The 19,638-nt window shown below is 37.2% G+C and overlaps 1 protein-coding gene across 2 annotated transcripts in view; it reads right to left on the bottom strand.

The window, feature by feature from the left end:
• Positions 1-19,638, bottom strand: part of GRID2 (glutamate ionotropic receptor delta type subunit 2) — a 739,921-nt gene that overhangs the window by 222,094 nt on the left and 498,189 nt on the right. For both annotated transcript variants that reach the window (XM_086746417.1, XM_086746416.1), the window contains 2 exons: positions 12,678-12,731; positions 4,455-4,628 (listed from right to left, as the gene is read on the bottom strand). In XM_086746417.1, coding sequence (XP_086602543.1) covers positions 4,455-4,628; positions 12,678-12,731 — 228 coding nt within the window. The remainder of the gene's footprint in view (positions 1-4,454; positions 4,629-12,677; positions 12,732-19,638) is intronic.

Below are 19,638 nucleotides of genomic sequence, written 5' to 3' on the forward strand. Positions count from 1 at the left end.
TACGTTTCACTGTGAGCATAGTTACACACATATAGTGTCACGAAGTTCCAATTTGGCATCAAAGAGAAAACAGTTGAACTCAATAAAAGAAATTACTTGTGTGCCAGTTACACTTACCTATGTACTATTTCTACATATGTACTTTTAAACACATACAATATGAAGTTAGATGTGAAAGATACAATTCAATGTAAAAGAACAGAAGCTCAGAATTCATGAACACTTCTGAAACAAGGCATTTACAATATAGCTTTATTTCAGTCATTTCTGTCCTCAAATAGTAGGAACAGTTAAGTTATTAACAGTATTATAAAGAGAAATCTCAGCTCTCCTGAGCAGAGGTTCTTGGGAAGAGGAATTATGTTCAGAAACGACATGGACCTTTTGGGAATATTATTTTTAGATAAACTATTGGTCTTTTGAAGCCATGGGGTCTGAAGTTATTAAGGCAAATTCCGTTTCCTCAGCTGCACTATGAAGGGGGCTGTAGAGAATTCCTGCTTGAAAACAAATTAACCAGCAGCAATTTGCTAACTGAGGCAACGTTACTGCATTTTTCTCTCCATCAGTCACAGACAAGCCAAAAGACATTTCCCAGATTTGTGGAATATGTTGACTGCTCTTGTGTAAGGCATTCTCCATACAGATGGTCTGCTCAAAACCTTAAAAGAAAGAAGCTTACAATAGGAAACTATGCCAGCTTTGTGGAGAATGCCTCTATTCTGCCTCTTAAAAATATCCAAAGACTGGGAAAGTCCTGCAGCTATTGGGAGAGGCTATATGCCAAGGAAGCACAATAATTCTGAAGATCTGAGATGCTGATTGGCAAAATCACAGATCATGTTAAAAAAAGGGCGGGGGGCGGGGGAAGGATAGCCTCTCTTCCTGCCTAATTACTCCTTTCCATCAAACCTATTTTTAATGTTTTTATTTTCTTACGTAAATTCCATCTTTATGCTGGCTTTGCCTGTGTCATCTGCAATCTGCTCTATACAGTTCTCACAAGAAAGTTTTGTGACAGACTCCTTTGCTGTGTAGCATGTAGAAAAGAATCATCTTTCTCCTTACCTTGCCAGAATTTCCTGAGGCATTTTGCCTTCCACATTTTATTGAAGGAGATCTAATGGTCTGCTGCTTTCCCTCCTGATAGACTCCCGGCATCCTCTATTGCCTTTACAACTCTACATCATTAGTACCACAAACGCACAGAACTTCTAATCCTTATTTCCCTTTTTCTTTACATGACAACGATCCTTTGCTCCTTCTTTCTGGAAGATGCTTCTTTACTCTTACTTGAGCTTTGCCTGTGACTCCAGTGGCTGTGAATATTTCCATTTCTGTATCCACCCAGGAACTAATTTACTTTCTGCAGATGCACAGGCCAGGCATCACTGTGCATGACAGGTTTAAAAGCACAGATTGAGGATCTGGGTTCAGATTAATCATGCATTTTTAAAATAACTTGGATCATTTGTGTGTGTATTGTAAACCTACAAATAATTCAAAGCATTTCAGCTAAAACTGTATTTCCCCAAAGAAGTCAGCACCACAGGGACATTTGTTTGAGAGGGAGAGAAGGAATTATTACTATGCTGGGAGGCAAGTTTAGTTTACATAAGCCTTCGCTGAAAGTAGAAAAAACCCTCTAGAGAGCAGAGACAATAAGGTCACTAATGAGACTAAATTGCTACATGAAGGGCTACAGATGCCAAGTCATCATTTCCCAACAAAATGATAATGCTTTCAAGGTAGCTTCCGTAACCTAGTATCATGGGAATAGAAGATTATTGTCATAGTTCATGAGGAAGGATGCACTCACAAATCTAAGAGTAATATAGCAGGGCCTTCATCAAGTATTAACAGGGCTCAGGAGTACAGAGTTTAGCAATTATTAAGCATTGTTATTCCTTCACTAATAGTTCAGCTTAACATTTACAGCAATCCATCACTGATAATGCAATGATAAAGACACTACAATTAATTTCTGCTTCTCAGAATCACCCTTCTCTGTCACTACTAGAAGCACGTTTCATTAGTAATTGTCCTGATGCACAGAGTGGTGATGAAATTTAAACTCACTTTACCCTTTTATTCATTTCCCACGTAAAGTTACTGGGACATTTAATGCATTGCCTGGTATCCATTACTGATCCTTTATTTACTCCAAGTCTCTTAGACTAATGGCTGGATACTTGCGTTACCAAGCGGTTTCTAACTGCATAATCTCCCATTGATGCAATTCAAAATTCAGATGTGATTTTTTTTTTTGTTCCACAGTGTAGAAGAAAGGTATTTAGCAATCAGATTAAATATGAGTGATTAATCTGGATTAATGGTGTTTATTTTATGCATATCTAGGCTACTGCATACAGGTTTAGACAAAAGGATTATAATACTAAATACTTCTTTGAATCCAGTTTTTAACTTCTTGCCTCCAAAATGATACAAATTTACTGAAGTTGTTTGAACTAGGACAATCCCAGAGACACAATGAGAGATATTCACCAAAATATTTTTCAGTGTTTTAATAAAGATGCTGAAAAAATTAATTATTCTCACAAACTCTAGGGGGAGTACTTCAGAAAAAACAAATCAAGACATCCACCCTTATAATTTCCAGAGAATATTTCTGATTAGTCACTCTTCGATGGCATAAAAAAAAAAGCATTAGAAATTTCAATTTATAAACTGTTCCAGCTCCCCACTGGAATAGAAGTTAATTTATAATATTGTTGGGGAGAACAAAGAAACAATGAACAAACCCCACAGCTAGTCAAAGGTCTGTGCATTGTACAAAGACACAGGGGAAACCGTGTCAGAGTTTTTCTTCCTTTCATTTTTGTGTTCTCTCACTCAGCTACTAATGAAGTGCAGCCGTCTCAGGGAATACATGAAAAAAGCAACTCAACTGTGCAGAACAGTTTAACCAGTCAAGCTTCCATCATTCCTTTGAACCAAAACGTTATGAAAGCTTTCAATAGGAATACTACAGTTCTCCAAGCTGTAGGTTGGTCAATCACACGTTAGGGTATAAGGTCCAATCTAACACATTAAATGGAATTTCCCAATTTGTAAAGAATAAACTTTGATTTCTCGAACTTTTCTTTCCTAGAGTCAGCTGACTGTTGAAGTGAAAATGAAATTAAAGTGAAGTTGAAGAGAAAAATAAATCAAAACTTGAAGTCTCACATCAATACATGATTCTTGTTTTCTGTCTTGCTGTAGTGAGTAACTTTGCTCATAAAAACTGCTCTTTGCAATCTCTAGCAGATGCATGTAATCACACTCTCAGTTTTTACGCATTATCCATAGGCTACCAAAGTTCCCCCTAGGACTATGCTGCCATAACAGAATGGCACAACATAAAGAATTTTCACAGTTCCTAAATAGCCTTTAGAGGTATCCTATGCATCTATTGACCTTACACAGCCCTGTTTATTTTAGGAACTCCAATAGGATCACCTTGCAGTGTTTTTCATGTCATCAAGAGTTGCTCACCAGCTGCTTTGTGAACAGTTGGTGAGGCAAAGGCTCTTACAGCTAACCTGAAACAGGGAAGACCAGTCACACTTTTTCTCCCTTTCCCCTTATATATTTTTATTTTAAGCAAGGACACTTTTCAACATCTCTCTATTTCTCTCTCATTTTTTTTTCCTCACTCCTTTCTTTCAGCATCCTGAGACAACTGCTTTTTGCTGCTAAGTCAGATATGCTCCTCCTGCACCGCTGCCAATGCAGTCATCTTTCCACAACTTCATAAATGATCACACAAAAACCCCCAAAGTAAAATCAACCTCTTAAGCCAATTTCACACTCCTGATTCGTCATAGCTTTGTCATGACAAAGCCTAACCAGATATAAAAGAGGTGGAGGTCTTTCTCTTGGAAAATCTTTGTGAAGCCAAGAGGACAGTGACCGTGATCCTGTTGCTAATTTCATGTGGTAGGAAGGTTCTTATAGTTTAATCATAATTTGTAGTTAACAATCCTGAAAATAAGGCTTCTTTGGAACACAGGCATAGATTTAGGTGCATACATCAAGGCACTTGAAACGGATGACATGGGTGTGCCCCAGGAAGGCTTTCCTGTTGAGAACGCATTTGAGGCTCAGAGAAGCATAGCAATTCAGGAAAAATTTGCTATGGGGAGGAAATTCTTCTTGATGAGATGACAAAAAAAAATTAATTTAGTAGGGCAACAAAACAACTAGTTCACTGCCTGGAGATCAGGTGGCTTTTTTTTCCTCAATTGCTGTGGAGCAGGTGAGTTGTTCTTGTCCTTCAGTCACACTCACCTGCCACCCAAGCATTTTCTTGTCATGCCATGAGCCATTAAACTACATGTCAGAGAGGACATGAAAAAGAAACACTAAATTACACTAAACCCCTGTGGAAAAACCTTGAACTTATCTAGAAAGACAGTTCTCAGGTGGGAATAGACCAGGATATGAACTACCTCCATGCTTTGGGAGAAAGGGTCCTTCGGATCACACAGTGATGAAGATATTCTGTGGTTGCCACGGAAACAGCGCTGACTTATGTTTTGGGGGACTGGAAACGTCTGCCGAATAATTGTTAACCTTCCAATTGACCTTCTCACCAGCTCCTGCACATCCACATCATTTATTTCCTGAAAGACAAGGCAAGGGAGAGAATATGCATAGAAGTTAAAAGATAGAAATGTTACCATCAGATTATAAACAAAAAATAAACAGAGAAGACCGAGAGGCATGTGTTTGCTACACAGCTATTGTCTAGCTCTCTGCCATAGCCTCAAAAAATGTATACATGCTCATTAAAACAACCGACACACCAGCCTTACAATAATTGCAAAAGTTTAAAATGTACTGTGCCCAAACCTCACAAAATTTTTGTACATGTAACTGGGCTTAGTTGTTTAATTTTGACTTTTCTCTCCCTTTCCTTTTACCTTTGGTCTTTCACTTTAGTGTTTCACAGCATTCTTGGCAGATAATGTGTAAATCAGTAGGACGTCCTACCATGATGTATTTCTAAGTGTAGCGTTAGGAGCTGTGAAGGTACAGACAATTATTCAAGTCTTAAGTGTTCATTTCCTGGAAAGAGAGCATCAAGAACCTACAAACAATGTGCCATTTAGCAAATATTTACCAAAAGGGCAAAGAAAATGCATTAGAGCATTCTAGGTATGTACATGCTTATTTAGAGCAAGATCTAATTTAAAACCAACTTTTTACTCCATAGGGTACCTATTAAGGCTTACAGCTGAACACTCAGGTCTCCGGACACACACTTTAAAGGAAAAAAAAAAAAAATCTAAGTAAACGCATCAATATGTGAAATATTAAGCTTCAGATATTAACTTTAAAGCAGATTAGGGAAACCAGAAAAACAGTCCTTTACACAGCATAAAATCCTGCAGTTTGGGAACATGGTGCTTTACACCACTGAATGATGAGGCCCTGGGGGAACACAGAGTGAGAGGAGTGCGGGCTCACAAACAACAGCAACCGACTCCAACCTCCACATAAGAACTTGAACTTTACTTAAACACGGGCTTTTTCTTACTACTCAAATAGGGTCAGCTGGTAGCTTTCAAGACAATTCTGTGTCTGTATTTTTCTGGAAAGCAGGAAAAATAATCTACAAAATTCCTCAATCTTTTTAACTAGAATCTATTTTTCATCATGTTGAATGGTTTATCATTCATCTGTCTTAATTACAGAGGCTGATGCGTCAAACTTGCTAGATGTTTAAACTGGTGGCTATCCCCCCAGTAAGGAAGGTGCTTGAGGAGCTCCTATTAGTAGCCTGCATTTAACATACCCTTGCATACAGTCACAGTTTATTGAATTTTTCTGAGTCCCATTTATGTATTTAGAGCTTTTCATTTTTTAAAGGATATAGCACATCTGCACTGTTACAACCGTAACTAAATGCCATCATCTTTTTTTTGCCTCTGGCTTCCTGATCTGTGGCCACGATCAAGAACTTGGGATACACCAGGAGATAGACTTGAACCCAAATTACAGAATCTTTCTGGTGAAAAGGAAGCCGAGCTTTTTGAAAAAGCAAATCTTTAAATGTTCAGACAACTATTCTGGTAATTTCGGCTTTTTTTGTGGCACTTCAGTTAACATTCTTTAAATAATTATTTCGAAGTGACTTATTTGGACTTACTGGCATTTATTTCTTTTAAAGCTTGGAAGAAAAAATACACGACATGTAAATTTTAACTTCTACTCTCTTGACTACAATAAAAGTATTTTATTCTTCTTCATAGATTGTCACTGTTTTTGAATTCATCTATTATTAATGTCCTTTATGAAATATAGATTTTTCTGCAAACAAAAATAACACATGGCATCAGCTGCGTCCAGTGTAATATCTTGCATTTCTGGTCGATTAATCCTTAATGTACCATAGATAATAGTTTCTCTCAGCTTAAGATGCCATCTTTTCATTTAGTCTATATCATTTCACTAGCTGCAAGGTAAAAAAAAATACAAAATACTGTTTTAGCAAAATGCATGTATTTTTTTTTTTAATAATACTTCCAATATAATCGGAAAGGAGAGCTCAAGAAGCTTGCTATCTTGATTGTAAACTTTCTCAGAGGATTTTTGAAAAGTTTGCCTGGTTTCATTATACACTGTGCCCAAACTGTAACAGCAAGATTATTAGACTTGTTCTAATAATTTAAAAACTGATACCTGCATGGCCACATTACATTGCTAAATAATACTTTAATAGAGATTTTGACTTTCATCTGCTTAAATACTTATGTTTTCTGCCTCAAAAGTGTATTTATTTTTTTCTGTATTCAGCATTTTTTGGTGCATTTTAATTAGAGTATTCTCATTTTAACCTTTAGGTTACTACCTCATATTTTTATACATCACCTGGGAACTACTAACAGATTCCAAACACCAAAGATAATTTGTATTGTTGCCAAGAAGGTATATACATCAATAGATTAATGACAACTATTATTTTAAATGCTGTGAATTCCACTAATAATATAATAAATTCAGATTTTAGGTTAACAATAAAGCAATGCCAAGCAAACCCAAACTCAACTTTAGCCATTTGCTATATACTTCTTTGTAATTTTTCTAATACTTGGCATTGACTGAGTGATGAGCCTTTTATATAATGACTCTCCAATATCATCTCTCATTCTTGAATTTTGGATCTGACTTAAGAAAACTATATAAAGCAACTATTGTATGAGAGGAAACAATTTTCATTTGCACTTCAAAGGAGGATACAGTTTAATGATATGAGGATGGCAGATGATCTGTTACACAAGCACCAAATGTCAAAAATTTACAAAGTTGGCCAAGTTGAACTGACTTGGCACCTGTATAAATTTAAGCTAGGTTAAGTGGGTTTTGTTTTTTTTTTTTAAATCAGAAGTTCAATATATAGTTCTAAACCTTTTTTTTTAATTGGTGTGAACTTGGAATAAAGGGGAGGTTGTCCTATTTCCAATGAAACAAGGATAAAATTAGATGCACATTTCATCTGAGTAGGCAAATAAATAAGGAAAGAAATGCTATTTTAAATTAATAGTTCTTTATGGATGAATTAGGAAAAGAGAACTGAAGAGGATCACCTCCAGTGGGAAATAAGATTATATACTAGACATCTAATATATATCACTGCTCAACTTTTTCTCATTATTTTAAGGCAAAGGCTTACTATTTACCACAGAGCAACCACACCAGTAGTGAGAGACATGAAGGGAAAGAATTTATTCACATGCTCCTGCAATAAGCACCAAACAAATGCAGCAATACCTTTTCTTGTGGAAACATCTTAACTTTGGGCCAAGATGATGATTCCAGTATTTATTGTATATTGGACATGTCTTATTTTCCCAGTGCCTGCCATGTCTTCATGACATCTTAATGACACTCAGAGAGGAGAGTGTTTCTTCCTCCTCCAAAAGCCAGCAGCAGCGAGCATGGGGCAGAGTGGGAAAGGCTGGCCACTGCACACCCCTATGAGGCCTCTGGGTTGCCACTGCCCATATCATAACATACTTGTATTTATGGTCTTCCCAAATTTCTCAGAACTTTCCAAAAAGGAGTAGCTGAGAGCAAAGCATAACTAGATGAAACTCCAAGAAAGGTAAAGGGAGATCTTGAACTGCATAATCATTTGCTCCATTATATCGCCCCTTAGTTTTCTTAGGTTCTGGGGAGGATGATGAAAAAGAGAAAACTGACAGGACAAGGAGAAATCAATTTTTAGCTTTCAGAGAGAAGAAAAAATAATTCAAGAGTTTGGAGGGGCTAAGTCAGTCTGTCCACTGTCTCTCACCTGTCTGAAAAAAAAAGAGCTGGCAGCTTGGTTGCTGACCTGTACAAAAGACGGTGGCATTTCACACCTGATGTGCTGTCACTATTGGAAAATGTAGGGGTTCAAATGAACCTCTAATGCTACTATTAATCAACTACCCATATTAAAATGCAGAATTATGTAAGCTTCTGGAACTGAGCTATGGTTTTATGACCTGATCTAGCTGCTCAAGCTTAAAACATGGTCACGCTGTATGCTCCTCTTCATGGTGGAGTGCATTGGGCTGAAATACAATGGAATAAGCTGAATGCATCAGCCAAGAACCAGCTCTCTCCTAGGAAAAACATGTGTTCATCTGAAAGTGACCTTTGAATATAACCTTTTGGGTCCCTCTTGTGGGCAAATCTGTTGGATCTTTTTCTGAAAACTGTTCTTTAAAAGAGTTTGGTTTTTTTTTCCCTTCTTTCTTCAAAGAAGGAGTTTTTCCAGACTCTGATGTCTCTGGTAATTAGAAACCTTCTACTAACTTTTGCCCTCACTTTATTCATGGACAATTTGAACTCATTTGTTCTTGTGCCAATCTTGTCCTCTAGCTCATGACAACGATGCATTTCTTCATGCTCTGTATGTGTTTATAAACAGAGAGCATATCCTCATTCAGTCTTTGTTTTCAGAGGCTAATCAGGCCAACCCTTTCAGTCTCTTCGCACACAGATCAGCTTTTCCATGCACTCATTCAATTCAAATTTTAACAGAGCTGGTCATAACTGTGCACATTACTGCAGGTGAAATCCAACCAATCCTTTGTACAGTAGCATTAATATTTTCACCTTCTGTATGGCAACTGTAGGCAGTGGAAAGTGTTTTGGGTTGTCCTTGAATAAACAATAGTGAAAGAGAACTGGTGGCAGCCTTGGGTATAGTAAGATGACCCTGAATGTTTTAACAAAGGAAAATGCTTGAGACACACATGGATTTAAATTTAAACAACAACAAAAAAAGACATTTCTTTCATTTAAAAAGAGCAAAAGAAAAAAAAAGTGATGAAAATCATACAAATACACCTTCTTCAGTTCCACTAAATAAAATCTAAGCTTACTGTACAATTCTGATTTAAGAGTCATAAAAGCAATATAATTTTACTATCCTGGGCTTTTTGAGGTTATATTTACTATTGTGCAGAGGAAAAGAAGCAAGTAGAGACAGACAGACAGAGGGAACGGGAGATAAATCCATTCTTGCATTTTGTTAAGGCATATTTTATCCCGACTACGTTCAAATCTATGACTCATGCAAATTTTAAATACAGAATCACACCATCTGCTTTAAGGCCCTGAAGAAACAGGAACATTTACTCAGAGAGTGTTTCCTCAGCTGACTGCACTGATCAGAAGAGATTTGTATTATTTGCAAAGGACTAATACGATGTATTATGCTTTAGCAAATTATGAATTCTTTCATTTTATGGGAACAACCCCCCTCCTCCCACACACGCATTTCCATTATGATACACAGTTTTCAAGCAAATTTGCAGTATTACATAAAATAGCAACTAATGGGACAATAAAAATTAAGGAACTCTTTACAGGCATTATAACACTTAAAGCGAGCAATTAAAATAACAGATGTCACCTCACAAAGCCTAAGCAGATTTCTGATCACAAAACTGAAGGTGGTATTTCCTTCTGTAATACTATACTTGGTAAGTGTGTTGTATCTCCTTAGCATGGTGATGGAAAAGGAAAGACAATTCCAGCTTATTTTGGTATCTCAATGAGAGGAATTATTTGAATCATATGAGGATTTTGCAAAACAATGCTTTTTCACTGTAACAGATCATCTTAGAATTTCAAATTAGGAGGCTAGAGAAGCAGTGTTACAGTTACTTAGTTGACAGTGATTTAGCCAATACAAGCAAACACACAGAGATGTCTAACTTGTCTAAGATGTCACAAAGGATTTATGTAAGCAACAAAACAGGCAGAGCTCTCAGATAATTTCACAGTCACAGGGAAGTACTGTGGTCATCAACAGCTAGTGGAGAACCATATCAAATGGACTTGGATGTAAAGATAGCTATTTTATATACCACACAGTAAGGGGCCTGTAAATCACTGCATTTCCAAATCTTGCACTGCCAAAGTGGAGACATTGCGATCTTACTACTGAACTGGTAAAATATTGCAATAAGCAAGTGATGTTAAGGAACATTCATACTTCAGGAAATACTTAAATTTCTGTTGTAATTTGAATATAGCAATAAGGAAAAATAGGGCAAAATATGGTTCTGCCCATATCATTACCTACAAATTTATTTATTTCTAATTTGATTTTTATGTCCTCAAAATATTGAGATTATTAGCATTTTGAAACAAACAGAGCTTGAAAGTAAGTTACTTAAATGGGAATATGGATTTAAGTCCAGAAGCAGATTAAGCTGAGATGGCATTAAACATGTTTACCTTCTTTAAAACCAACAGCAGGAATGATTGAATGAGATACAGAGATTTTAATGACTGTGGTTTACAGTACAGTTTGTCAGCATGAACTTAATCACGCCTTTCACCGTTTCACATACAAGACTCTAAAACCAAGAAGGAATGATGTATGGTTCTCCGAGTACATCGTTCAACTCTCCTAGCTGTTGGGGCCACAGCCCAGAGAAAGAGCTTTGGAGTGGAGAAGGCAGTTTAGAGTGGGAACCACTTTGGTCACTCTGCCGTTTAATCTGCTGCAATGTACAAATAACAATACTCAAAAAGGAGATTTTTTTTTTTTCCACAGAGACACTAATTTCTGAATAAAAAGCAAAGAGAAAGCATGTACACTAGGAATGGATCCTCAGTTTTATTTTGCTTTTTGAGAGTGGAGGAGCTGACACAATTAAAAACAAGCATCTTCTTTTGAACTTTTTAATTCAAATAACATTTAAAATGAAAAACCAGTGGCAGTGTCTTTAACTTGAACAACAAGACAATATCTGGGCTCTGCCTAAGAAATTGTTGTCTGATGTAATGATACAGAGGTTAATGAGGGACCGCTTTAGATTTAGTTAGTGCTCTTTTTAAAATAATAAGCATTAACTCTGAAGAGCAGAGATGAACACTCTGCTTCAAGATTCCATTCACTACAGGTGAATTCTAGTTTAATCTGACAGGAAAAAGAAAACACATATGTTGTTCCCATGGCCATCTGTAGCTTAAAGCTGGATTCTCAACCAGCAAGGCCCACCCCATTCAGTGCTGGAAAACACAAATATTACCAGTCAGAAGCAATAAAGGGCCCAAACCAATAATTTCTGCTGGACCTGGGTTGTTGTCACAGCACTTTCTGGGGCATGATTTTCTCCAGGGAAAACTGGCTAAAAATCTACTGGTTTAAAACAAGTAGGCCAAAGTACAATCCCAGTGCGACAACACTATAGCTTACTATAACCATGAAAAAAATGTTTTGGATTAAATTACCTCAGTATTGCCATACTGTACTAATGAAAATCTAATAATTAAGTATGAAAACAGAAGTACATAGTAAATCCACAGAGTACACCTGGAATATACAAGCAATATCTCCAAGCAATCTTTTATCCTTAGAATATACAGGAGTTGCTTTATCTACATATGTTAGGGGAGAGCTATCTTCTGAGGGGATTTAGTCATTCTGGACCTAAACTGCTTTTCAGAAAACAAACAAAAAAACCCTGAATGTTGTCAAATTTAAGAACAACTGCATTGTTCAATGTTTTATATGGAAAGCTACTTCACATATTGCCTTGTCATATTTTAGCTGACAAGTGTTCATGGAAGAATCTATTTCACAGTTTAAAAATAGGATCTCAATTTAACTTACTTTCTTTTTTCCCTTCATGAACATTCATACATGACCTGATCCAGAAGGCCATCAAAAAGTCCCCCACTAATATCAATAGGTTTGGATATCAACCATAACTGAATTGTAGGGGAATTCTTAAAGGAAAGGGAAATATGGGATTTTATTATTATTATTATTTTTATTAGCAAGAAAAATTATTAGAATATAAATGAAATACAAGCACTCCGCTATGAAGGATTACATATAAAAAAAGACCTTAAAAAGATCCTTTAAAAAGAGTCAAGTCAAGTCAAAGTGAAATCTCTAGATCCTGAGAAGGAAAGGGTTTTTTAAATTTTATTTTACATTTATTCATTCAAGGACTTCTGTTTAAGACAGGCAAGACAAACAGCAAAGTCCATGAACTTGTCATTCTATTTTTGTTAAGCAATATCCACTTCCTCAGCATGCCTGAACTACTTTGTAGCTACTGTTTCCTGTTGGCAAAGTCAAGATCAGCATGAATATTGTCAGTAAGCCTGAAAACAGGATTCATGGTTCACAACAATGTTCATTTGACAGTTACCTCATTTATAATGATCCAGTGACAGTCAAAAGCAACCAAATTAGTCTCCACGACCTGAAACAGAGAACAAACCAGCTATCAGTCAGCCTCCTTGTGAAAGTCAGAAAAAAAATTAAATGGATGCTCTCTGCAAATGACAAAAACCGAAGCACATGCTCTCAAAGACCTTTGTTATTCAACTGAGGATAGAGAACCTTTAGCAAAATTCTGCAGAAGCATTTGTGCTATTGTTTGACTTGCTAATTAAACTTGGAAAATACATTTCATTGCCAGCATAACAACAGAATATGTTTCAGTTGATTGAGGAGAAAATGAAATAATTTTTGCCTTAATATTGTGTGTTGAGAGGGAGGAATAGAGAGGAAGGCAGAAAATGAATATCACATAACTGTTGTCAGATTTCTGCAGCTCTTGCCTCTAAGGCCTTTCCAGGGTACACCTATTCTGGAAGCCTGTGAATTAAAAACACCAAAGCAAATCCAAACCAAAAAAACCCCCATACCACAAACACTGAACTTCACAGAAATGCTAAGAGCGGGGAGGAAAGGGTTCTCTCAAGAAAGAGGGCTGTCACTGGGCTGATAAATGATGGTCTGTCCCAGGCTCCAGGCACAGAGGGCCTCTAATCCTCCTCCCAAGCATCCTCTCCTTTCCTTTGCTGGCAATCATTCCAGGAGCTACCTCCACGCTGGACTGAAAATGTACTTCCTAATCCATCTTTCACTCAGCCCCATTCTTTCCCTCCTTGAATCCACTAGACTTTTGTGGGGAGTCATGTTTAATTCACCTTTGCAGTGGAAACAAAGAGCGAAAAAATACATTTGGTCTGCTTTCATTAGCGAGGAAAGAAATCACCGAGAGGAGGGAGGCCAGAAACAAACTACAGAAAAAGCTGTAAATATAATTGAATTAGCATTGATGTCGAAATAGTTTTAAAACCAAATAATCCCATGTTATTTGTATAATCACCATGCTCATCTTGATTGACAATTCAGAACTACTGGATACTTAAAACTGTGTTGAATCCCAGGAAAAAAAAAAAAGAAAAAAGAAAAAGACAATGACAAAAATTGAAACAAGGCTTGGAACTCAGAATGTTTTTACATTCAGGTAGATGACTAGTGCTGGGCTGTTATGACTTGGACCATTGCACAGCAGTTATGTTTGGTTTTAAATGATGACCAACAGAAATAGCGATTGCCAAGGATGATTGCAATTTATACTGTGCCATGTCCACAGGAGAACAATTTAACTAGCCGCAAATTTTAAGAGCAGCAAAAGATCCCATACTGACAACCTTCATTATTAATTCAGAGGCCATTAGAATTGGAGTCACTGCTTGCTTACTAGAATAGATAGACAAGATTGAAAATTCTGATCCAGAGACATAAGAAAAAAAAAACCAACCACAAGAGCAGCAGTATATGAACTGACTTCTCATTTGAAACTCTTACAGCACCAATAAGAAATGAGGGGAAGTGAAAGTCAAAGCTGCTAATGTGCTCCTGGCAAATTTCAATATTATTAGCTGTAGGAATCAGGGTCCTCACTTTACGTGGAATTTAGACTCACTACTCTTTCTCTGTGGTGACAGTAGTACATTATGTTGTGTTGCTTTGATATTTTCTTGCATTCTCCACAGTAGGTGCCCAGACGGAACATATAAAGGAACAGGATAGAAACTGAACAACTAAGTGACAGGAGGAATCAAAACAGGGCCAGCCAGGATGCTTGAACTGGAGTATGGCCGTTCTAATCAGATCTCTCCTATCACACTAGTTGGAAGACAAACACATCCAGGAACAGAGAAAGGTTAAAAATGGACAGAACTGTAACAAAGTTCTCAAGGGAGCATTTGCTCCTTATATAAAGTTTCCAAGCATAGAAAGTTTTTATGCCATTTACAACATAAGAAATGCCATTTAAATTTTCCATAAGACAAAACAAATCAACACCTTGCTGAAGCAGAAATAATTCTACTAGTCAATCTACATACATTTCTGCTGAAGGCAAGTAGAATTTAAACAAAAAAACAACAAAAAAAAAGGCAGCTCATCTGACATATTTTCTGGTTTCTTGTCAGGTTCCTGGCAACCTTGTCCCTCCTAACTTCTGGCTCCAGGATGTCCCGCTGCGAATGTCTGCTCTGCCCTGACTACTGTGCTCAGGATGATGTCTCCTGAGGTTTCCATGGCTCCAAGGCAGCCTGCCAGAGGGACGCCCTTGGAGTCAAGGCTTGCAGTGGTGTTAGGGGAATGACAACGATAACGGTGTTCCACAAAGTGCTCCTAAGCTCTTTATCTGCTTCAGAATGGCAGTCAACCAAAACTTCAGAATGAAGGAATCCACAAAATGAAAATTCACGTTTTCTGTTCAGTGTTATTAAAAACACAGTAGAGGTAAGGTTGATCGCTTATTTGTGCCTGAAGCTTTGGCTGATCAGATTTTAATGCACTTTATCTTCCATTAAAACTTTGGTTTCAGTTCATTTAGCTTCTTTATAAGTACTTGGTTCTGTGTATCTACTGTGCCCAGGCTCTCAAATTTCAATTAGACAAGGCATTTTCAACAAAGTACGGTTCTAAGTGTCACTGGTTTTATTATGTACAGCTCACAGACCACTTAAGCCAGACCACGGGAGAGGCTTACTGGTCTCACAAGTCACTCTTATTATTTCAAATAGCTCAGGCTACCTGTGACAGATTTATTCACAACTTGCAAATAATAAGATGAAATGCATCCATTTTTCAGTTACAGTTGAAACTCCTCAGCAGAAAGATAATGTTTTATCCATTAAAGTTTATGCATTCATGAATCTACTTAATATTAAATATTAATATTATAAATAAATAATTAAAATATTAAAAAAATATAAATTACTTAATATTAAAATTAATATTAATTTTCAAAAAGCTTATGTCAAATGAAGATGAACATGTAATGTGCTCTGAGACATTCAAATTAATATATTCTAAGTTTAGATTGGCTATGAATAGCCCCTGTTTTAAGAACTCACTTTCCCTTTCAATCTAACAGAAGCTGCCTTTTGGCATTTTCCTTAGCCTATCCACCCAAAGCTTGTTCTAGTATTGAGAGCAGATGCTTAAAAAGATGACTGGATAATGCCCTGAGAAAGTTGCTAGATATTTTTTTTTTCAGATTTTACCTGATGAAATACAGATTTACATCTAAACTGTGACTCAGCATTAGACTGGAATTTCAAGTCCATTGTTTCATCCTTGGGCTATTTGGTCTTACCCGATGAAATCCTAGTCCCACCGATACCACTCAAAAGAGCTGTCCTTGTCAGCAGGATCAGGATGCTGCAGCTCAGTCCCTCACCTCTGAACATTGCTTCTCCCAGTATGGCCTATGTTATCCATTTAATTGACTCTAAAGTTGGGCAGTGAACATTCTGACTATGTCTGTATTTCCAATTGTGCTTCTCACATTTTTCACTGTAGAAGAATGCACAGGCACATTCACTGTTTTACAGAAAATAAATAAATGCAACAGTATGTAAATCTTCAGTTTTGATGCTAGAAGGAATACGTTGTTCAACCCTGAAGTTTTATTCAAACACTAACAGTAATCACATGCATAATCTGTCAGTCAGAAGATTCTCTCAATCAAGATTATATTAAATCAGTCAAAGTAAATAAATAAATAAGAATACCTAAAGTCAGCAGCAACACAACCTAAATCCAATTATCCATCAGTAAAACAGTCATTACTTGGACACAGCGAGCCTTTACAGTCATGACACAATGTTCCACAACGCCCTTGTCAATTTACTGAGTTTGCTGTTTTGTTTACTTAAAAAAGCCCCTGCATTTTCACTTGGAAGGTATGATAACAAATAAGATTAAAGTAAAAAAAAACAAGAGAGCATGGCTGGTTCTGCTTAAAATTGATCATAACCTAAAAGCACATATAACACAGTTTCAACAGAAGTATATAATGCAGTTGTGTACAAGGTTTCCATGACTAATATATTCAGAAAGTTAAAATATGTATTTGTTAACGGAGTGATGATCTTTTTCTGGTTGAAATTCTCATCTGCACAGATATCAAGAGTTGCTATGAACTTGTGTTTTGTGCCAGGGAATAACGAACGTAGAAAATAATGCTTGCAAAGACATAAAAGCAATAATGAAAAAGAAAACTGATATCCTGTATATTAGAAGCAATAAAACAATTTGATGGGGGCATGTAGGAGGTAGAAGCTTCAAGACCCCAAGCATCTGAATACAATGCAAGTTTCAGATTCATCCGCTGGTTCCATGACAGAAAGCAGTGCTGTGCACTCCTGAAAGGCAAGGGACAGATTGGAAATTTCCATACAAGACAGAAGGCAGGTGAATGTATTGTTTATGCAGCTCACCTCTTAAGCTAAAACTGAGAAAACCTAGTGTGCATTCATAATGAGGGCTGAACACCAAACTCCTGCACAGATATTAAATGGAGGAGAATTGACCCTTTCCAAAACAAAGAAAACCATGCACATATTTGACAAGTTATCCTTTCTCACTTCCTCTAGGGGAAATCATACAGGAATTCAGCTGTGGGTTACTAAACATACAAAGCTATACCCAATGCAGAGAGCACTCTAAAGCTAAACATAGCTGCCAGCGGGGAGAGTATCAGGAGACAGGATCATATATGCCTACCCTGTTCTTACTGCTCCCGCCGGCGTTCGCTGACGGCCACTTTGGAGATTAGACACTGAAACAGGCTTTGGACTAACCCAAGATGGCTGCATTTGTGCTTCCAAATACATTTTGCTTTCTTAAATGTGATGAATTGTTCTAGTGGTAGCTAAAAGAAGCAGAAACTTATTAATTCTGTATCAACTGCAGTTCAGGCTGTTTTTATTTACTGCAAGGGTAAATATTTGAAACAGTACTAAAAAAAGCATTTTTGTGCTGTTGAGATGCATTTCTGCTGTACCATCAAGTACCTCCGCTGTGCAGGAACACACATAAGCAGATGAACTCCAGTATGAACTGGGGAGCTGTGTCCTTGCAGTCTAAAGCCCATAGCAGCTCACACGTTCCTATCTCACCCAACTAAATTGGTGTCAGAGAACAAGCAGAGGACAGTCAATACAGCCAACAGTTTCAAAGAACGATTTTTCTGATTTCAGCATTTTTTCATCTGTAAGCCTCTAGTATTCAGTTATTTTTAATGTCACATCACATAATTCTCCCACACTAAAAATCAAAGTAGGAAGTTAGCAGGCTAGTTCTTAAATAGACTTCATGAAATTGTGGAGAAACTGAAAAAGAAATTAACTCTGTACCCAACTCAACCACCGCTCAAGACTCAGAGTTCACAGGAGAGTATTTGAAAACCTTGTGTCATTAGTTGCATAAATCCTGCAGCAAAGGATACAGCCTGTCGGGTATGCAGTGCCATTCATACACAGTCATAGAAATCCATAGCAATAGATAAAAAAGATCATTCTTAACATCTTTGTAACTTTAGAAATGTGTTCATGTCAAACTCCAGCAGTTCTCCTAACATCTCATTAAAATAAATCAAGCTTCTCTTCATGAGGAAGGTGTTCCACTTAGTCAAACATGGATGCTATTGAACTGATGAGCAAGAACATGGATGAAGCAGAAAATAATTTTCTTTTTCGAAAGAGTTCAACTATACACCAAGGGAGATTTTGCAGAGAGCAGAAAAATGCTGTCAAAAAGACAAGTGATGAGCAAGGACAAACCATCTGTCACTGGCAGTAACTCCAGAACTTCTGAATCTTTGGAAGAGCCTGACAATTTATCACAACTATTTCTACTGTTCACACTCAAACCTTCAAATGGGCTAAATGCAAGACAATCTAAAGCAAATAAAGCAGTAGTAGTGCCAGCATGAAATTTTTTCTCATGTACAATAATAAGCAAGAAAGCAAAACAGCTTCCCAACAAAAAGGCATGTAATTTAATGAAAAATGACATAAACAGTTCTCTACCTCTCTTCTTCCTTATAGATATGGGCCCACAGATGTGGGCAAAAATGACAAGATACAGATCAGAACCCTTACAAAAGAAACCCAGGAAAAATATTCCGGATCGTCAAAATTCACCTCCACACATAGGGAACAAGTGAGACAACTCCTGCAAACGTCTATTGAGCAGTAATGTTGTGTGTAGGAAAAGATCCATACAGAACCTGGCCATCTCAAGTGTCTCCTGTTTGAAACATAGGGAAGAGCTCCTGGGCTCCAGTTTTTACCTTTTCTACAGTTGGGTCTGCTCTACAACAAGCCACCCAGATATCATGACTAATTTATCAAAATGTTGAAGAAAAGTGTCTCCAACTAAAGCCAGCCTTCCTGTTAGTTTTCTGCTCCACCAGGAGCCGTGGTAGTGACTGTGAAACACTTTCTGCGAGACCACCACTGAGCAAACCACATTTTCCATTTGATTTTTCACAAAAGCCAACCCATGGTATGGCATAATCCTTTGTTTTGGAAGTGGTTGGTATTGAAATAATTTAGAAAGTCACTCAGAAAGTCAGTTTTCCCAAGGGTAGAGCTGTGACACAAACTCCCTGCTAACCTCTTGCAAACATCCTTTGTCTACAATATGTCCCATCTATGTGGTCTTGTAATCTCAACTGCACTCTTTTGTCCAATACCACTAGATTTGTTGCCTAAGTCCAACCTCTTGGAGTCACCACTGGTGTTTTATAGGTGAATATATATCTCAACCTGATTTTCTCTCCCGTGGACATAGCAATTTGCTGATCACTAAAAGATGATGAAAACCAGGCTTCCTATACGCATATGTGAGACAGGAAGCCATCCCTCCCCCTCTCTGTCCAAAAAACCCCAACCTAAATCCAACCCAAAAAACAACCTCCAAACAAATAGAAGAAATCAGAGGCCTTTTTTAAAAAGTTTTTTTTTTAACTTAAGATATGTGATTTGACTAGTTTGGGCACCTAGAGCAGA

This window comes from Chlamydotis macqueenii, chromosome 4, assembly GCF_036417535.1.
Source record: "Chlamydotis macqueenii isolate bChlMac1 chromosome 4, bChlMac1.mat, whole genome shotgun sequence".
Classification (NCBI taxonomy): Eukaryota; Metazoa; Chordata; class Aves; order Otidiformes; family Otididae; genus Chlamydotis; species Chlamydotis macqueenii.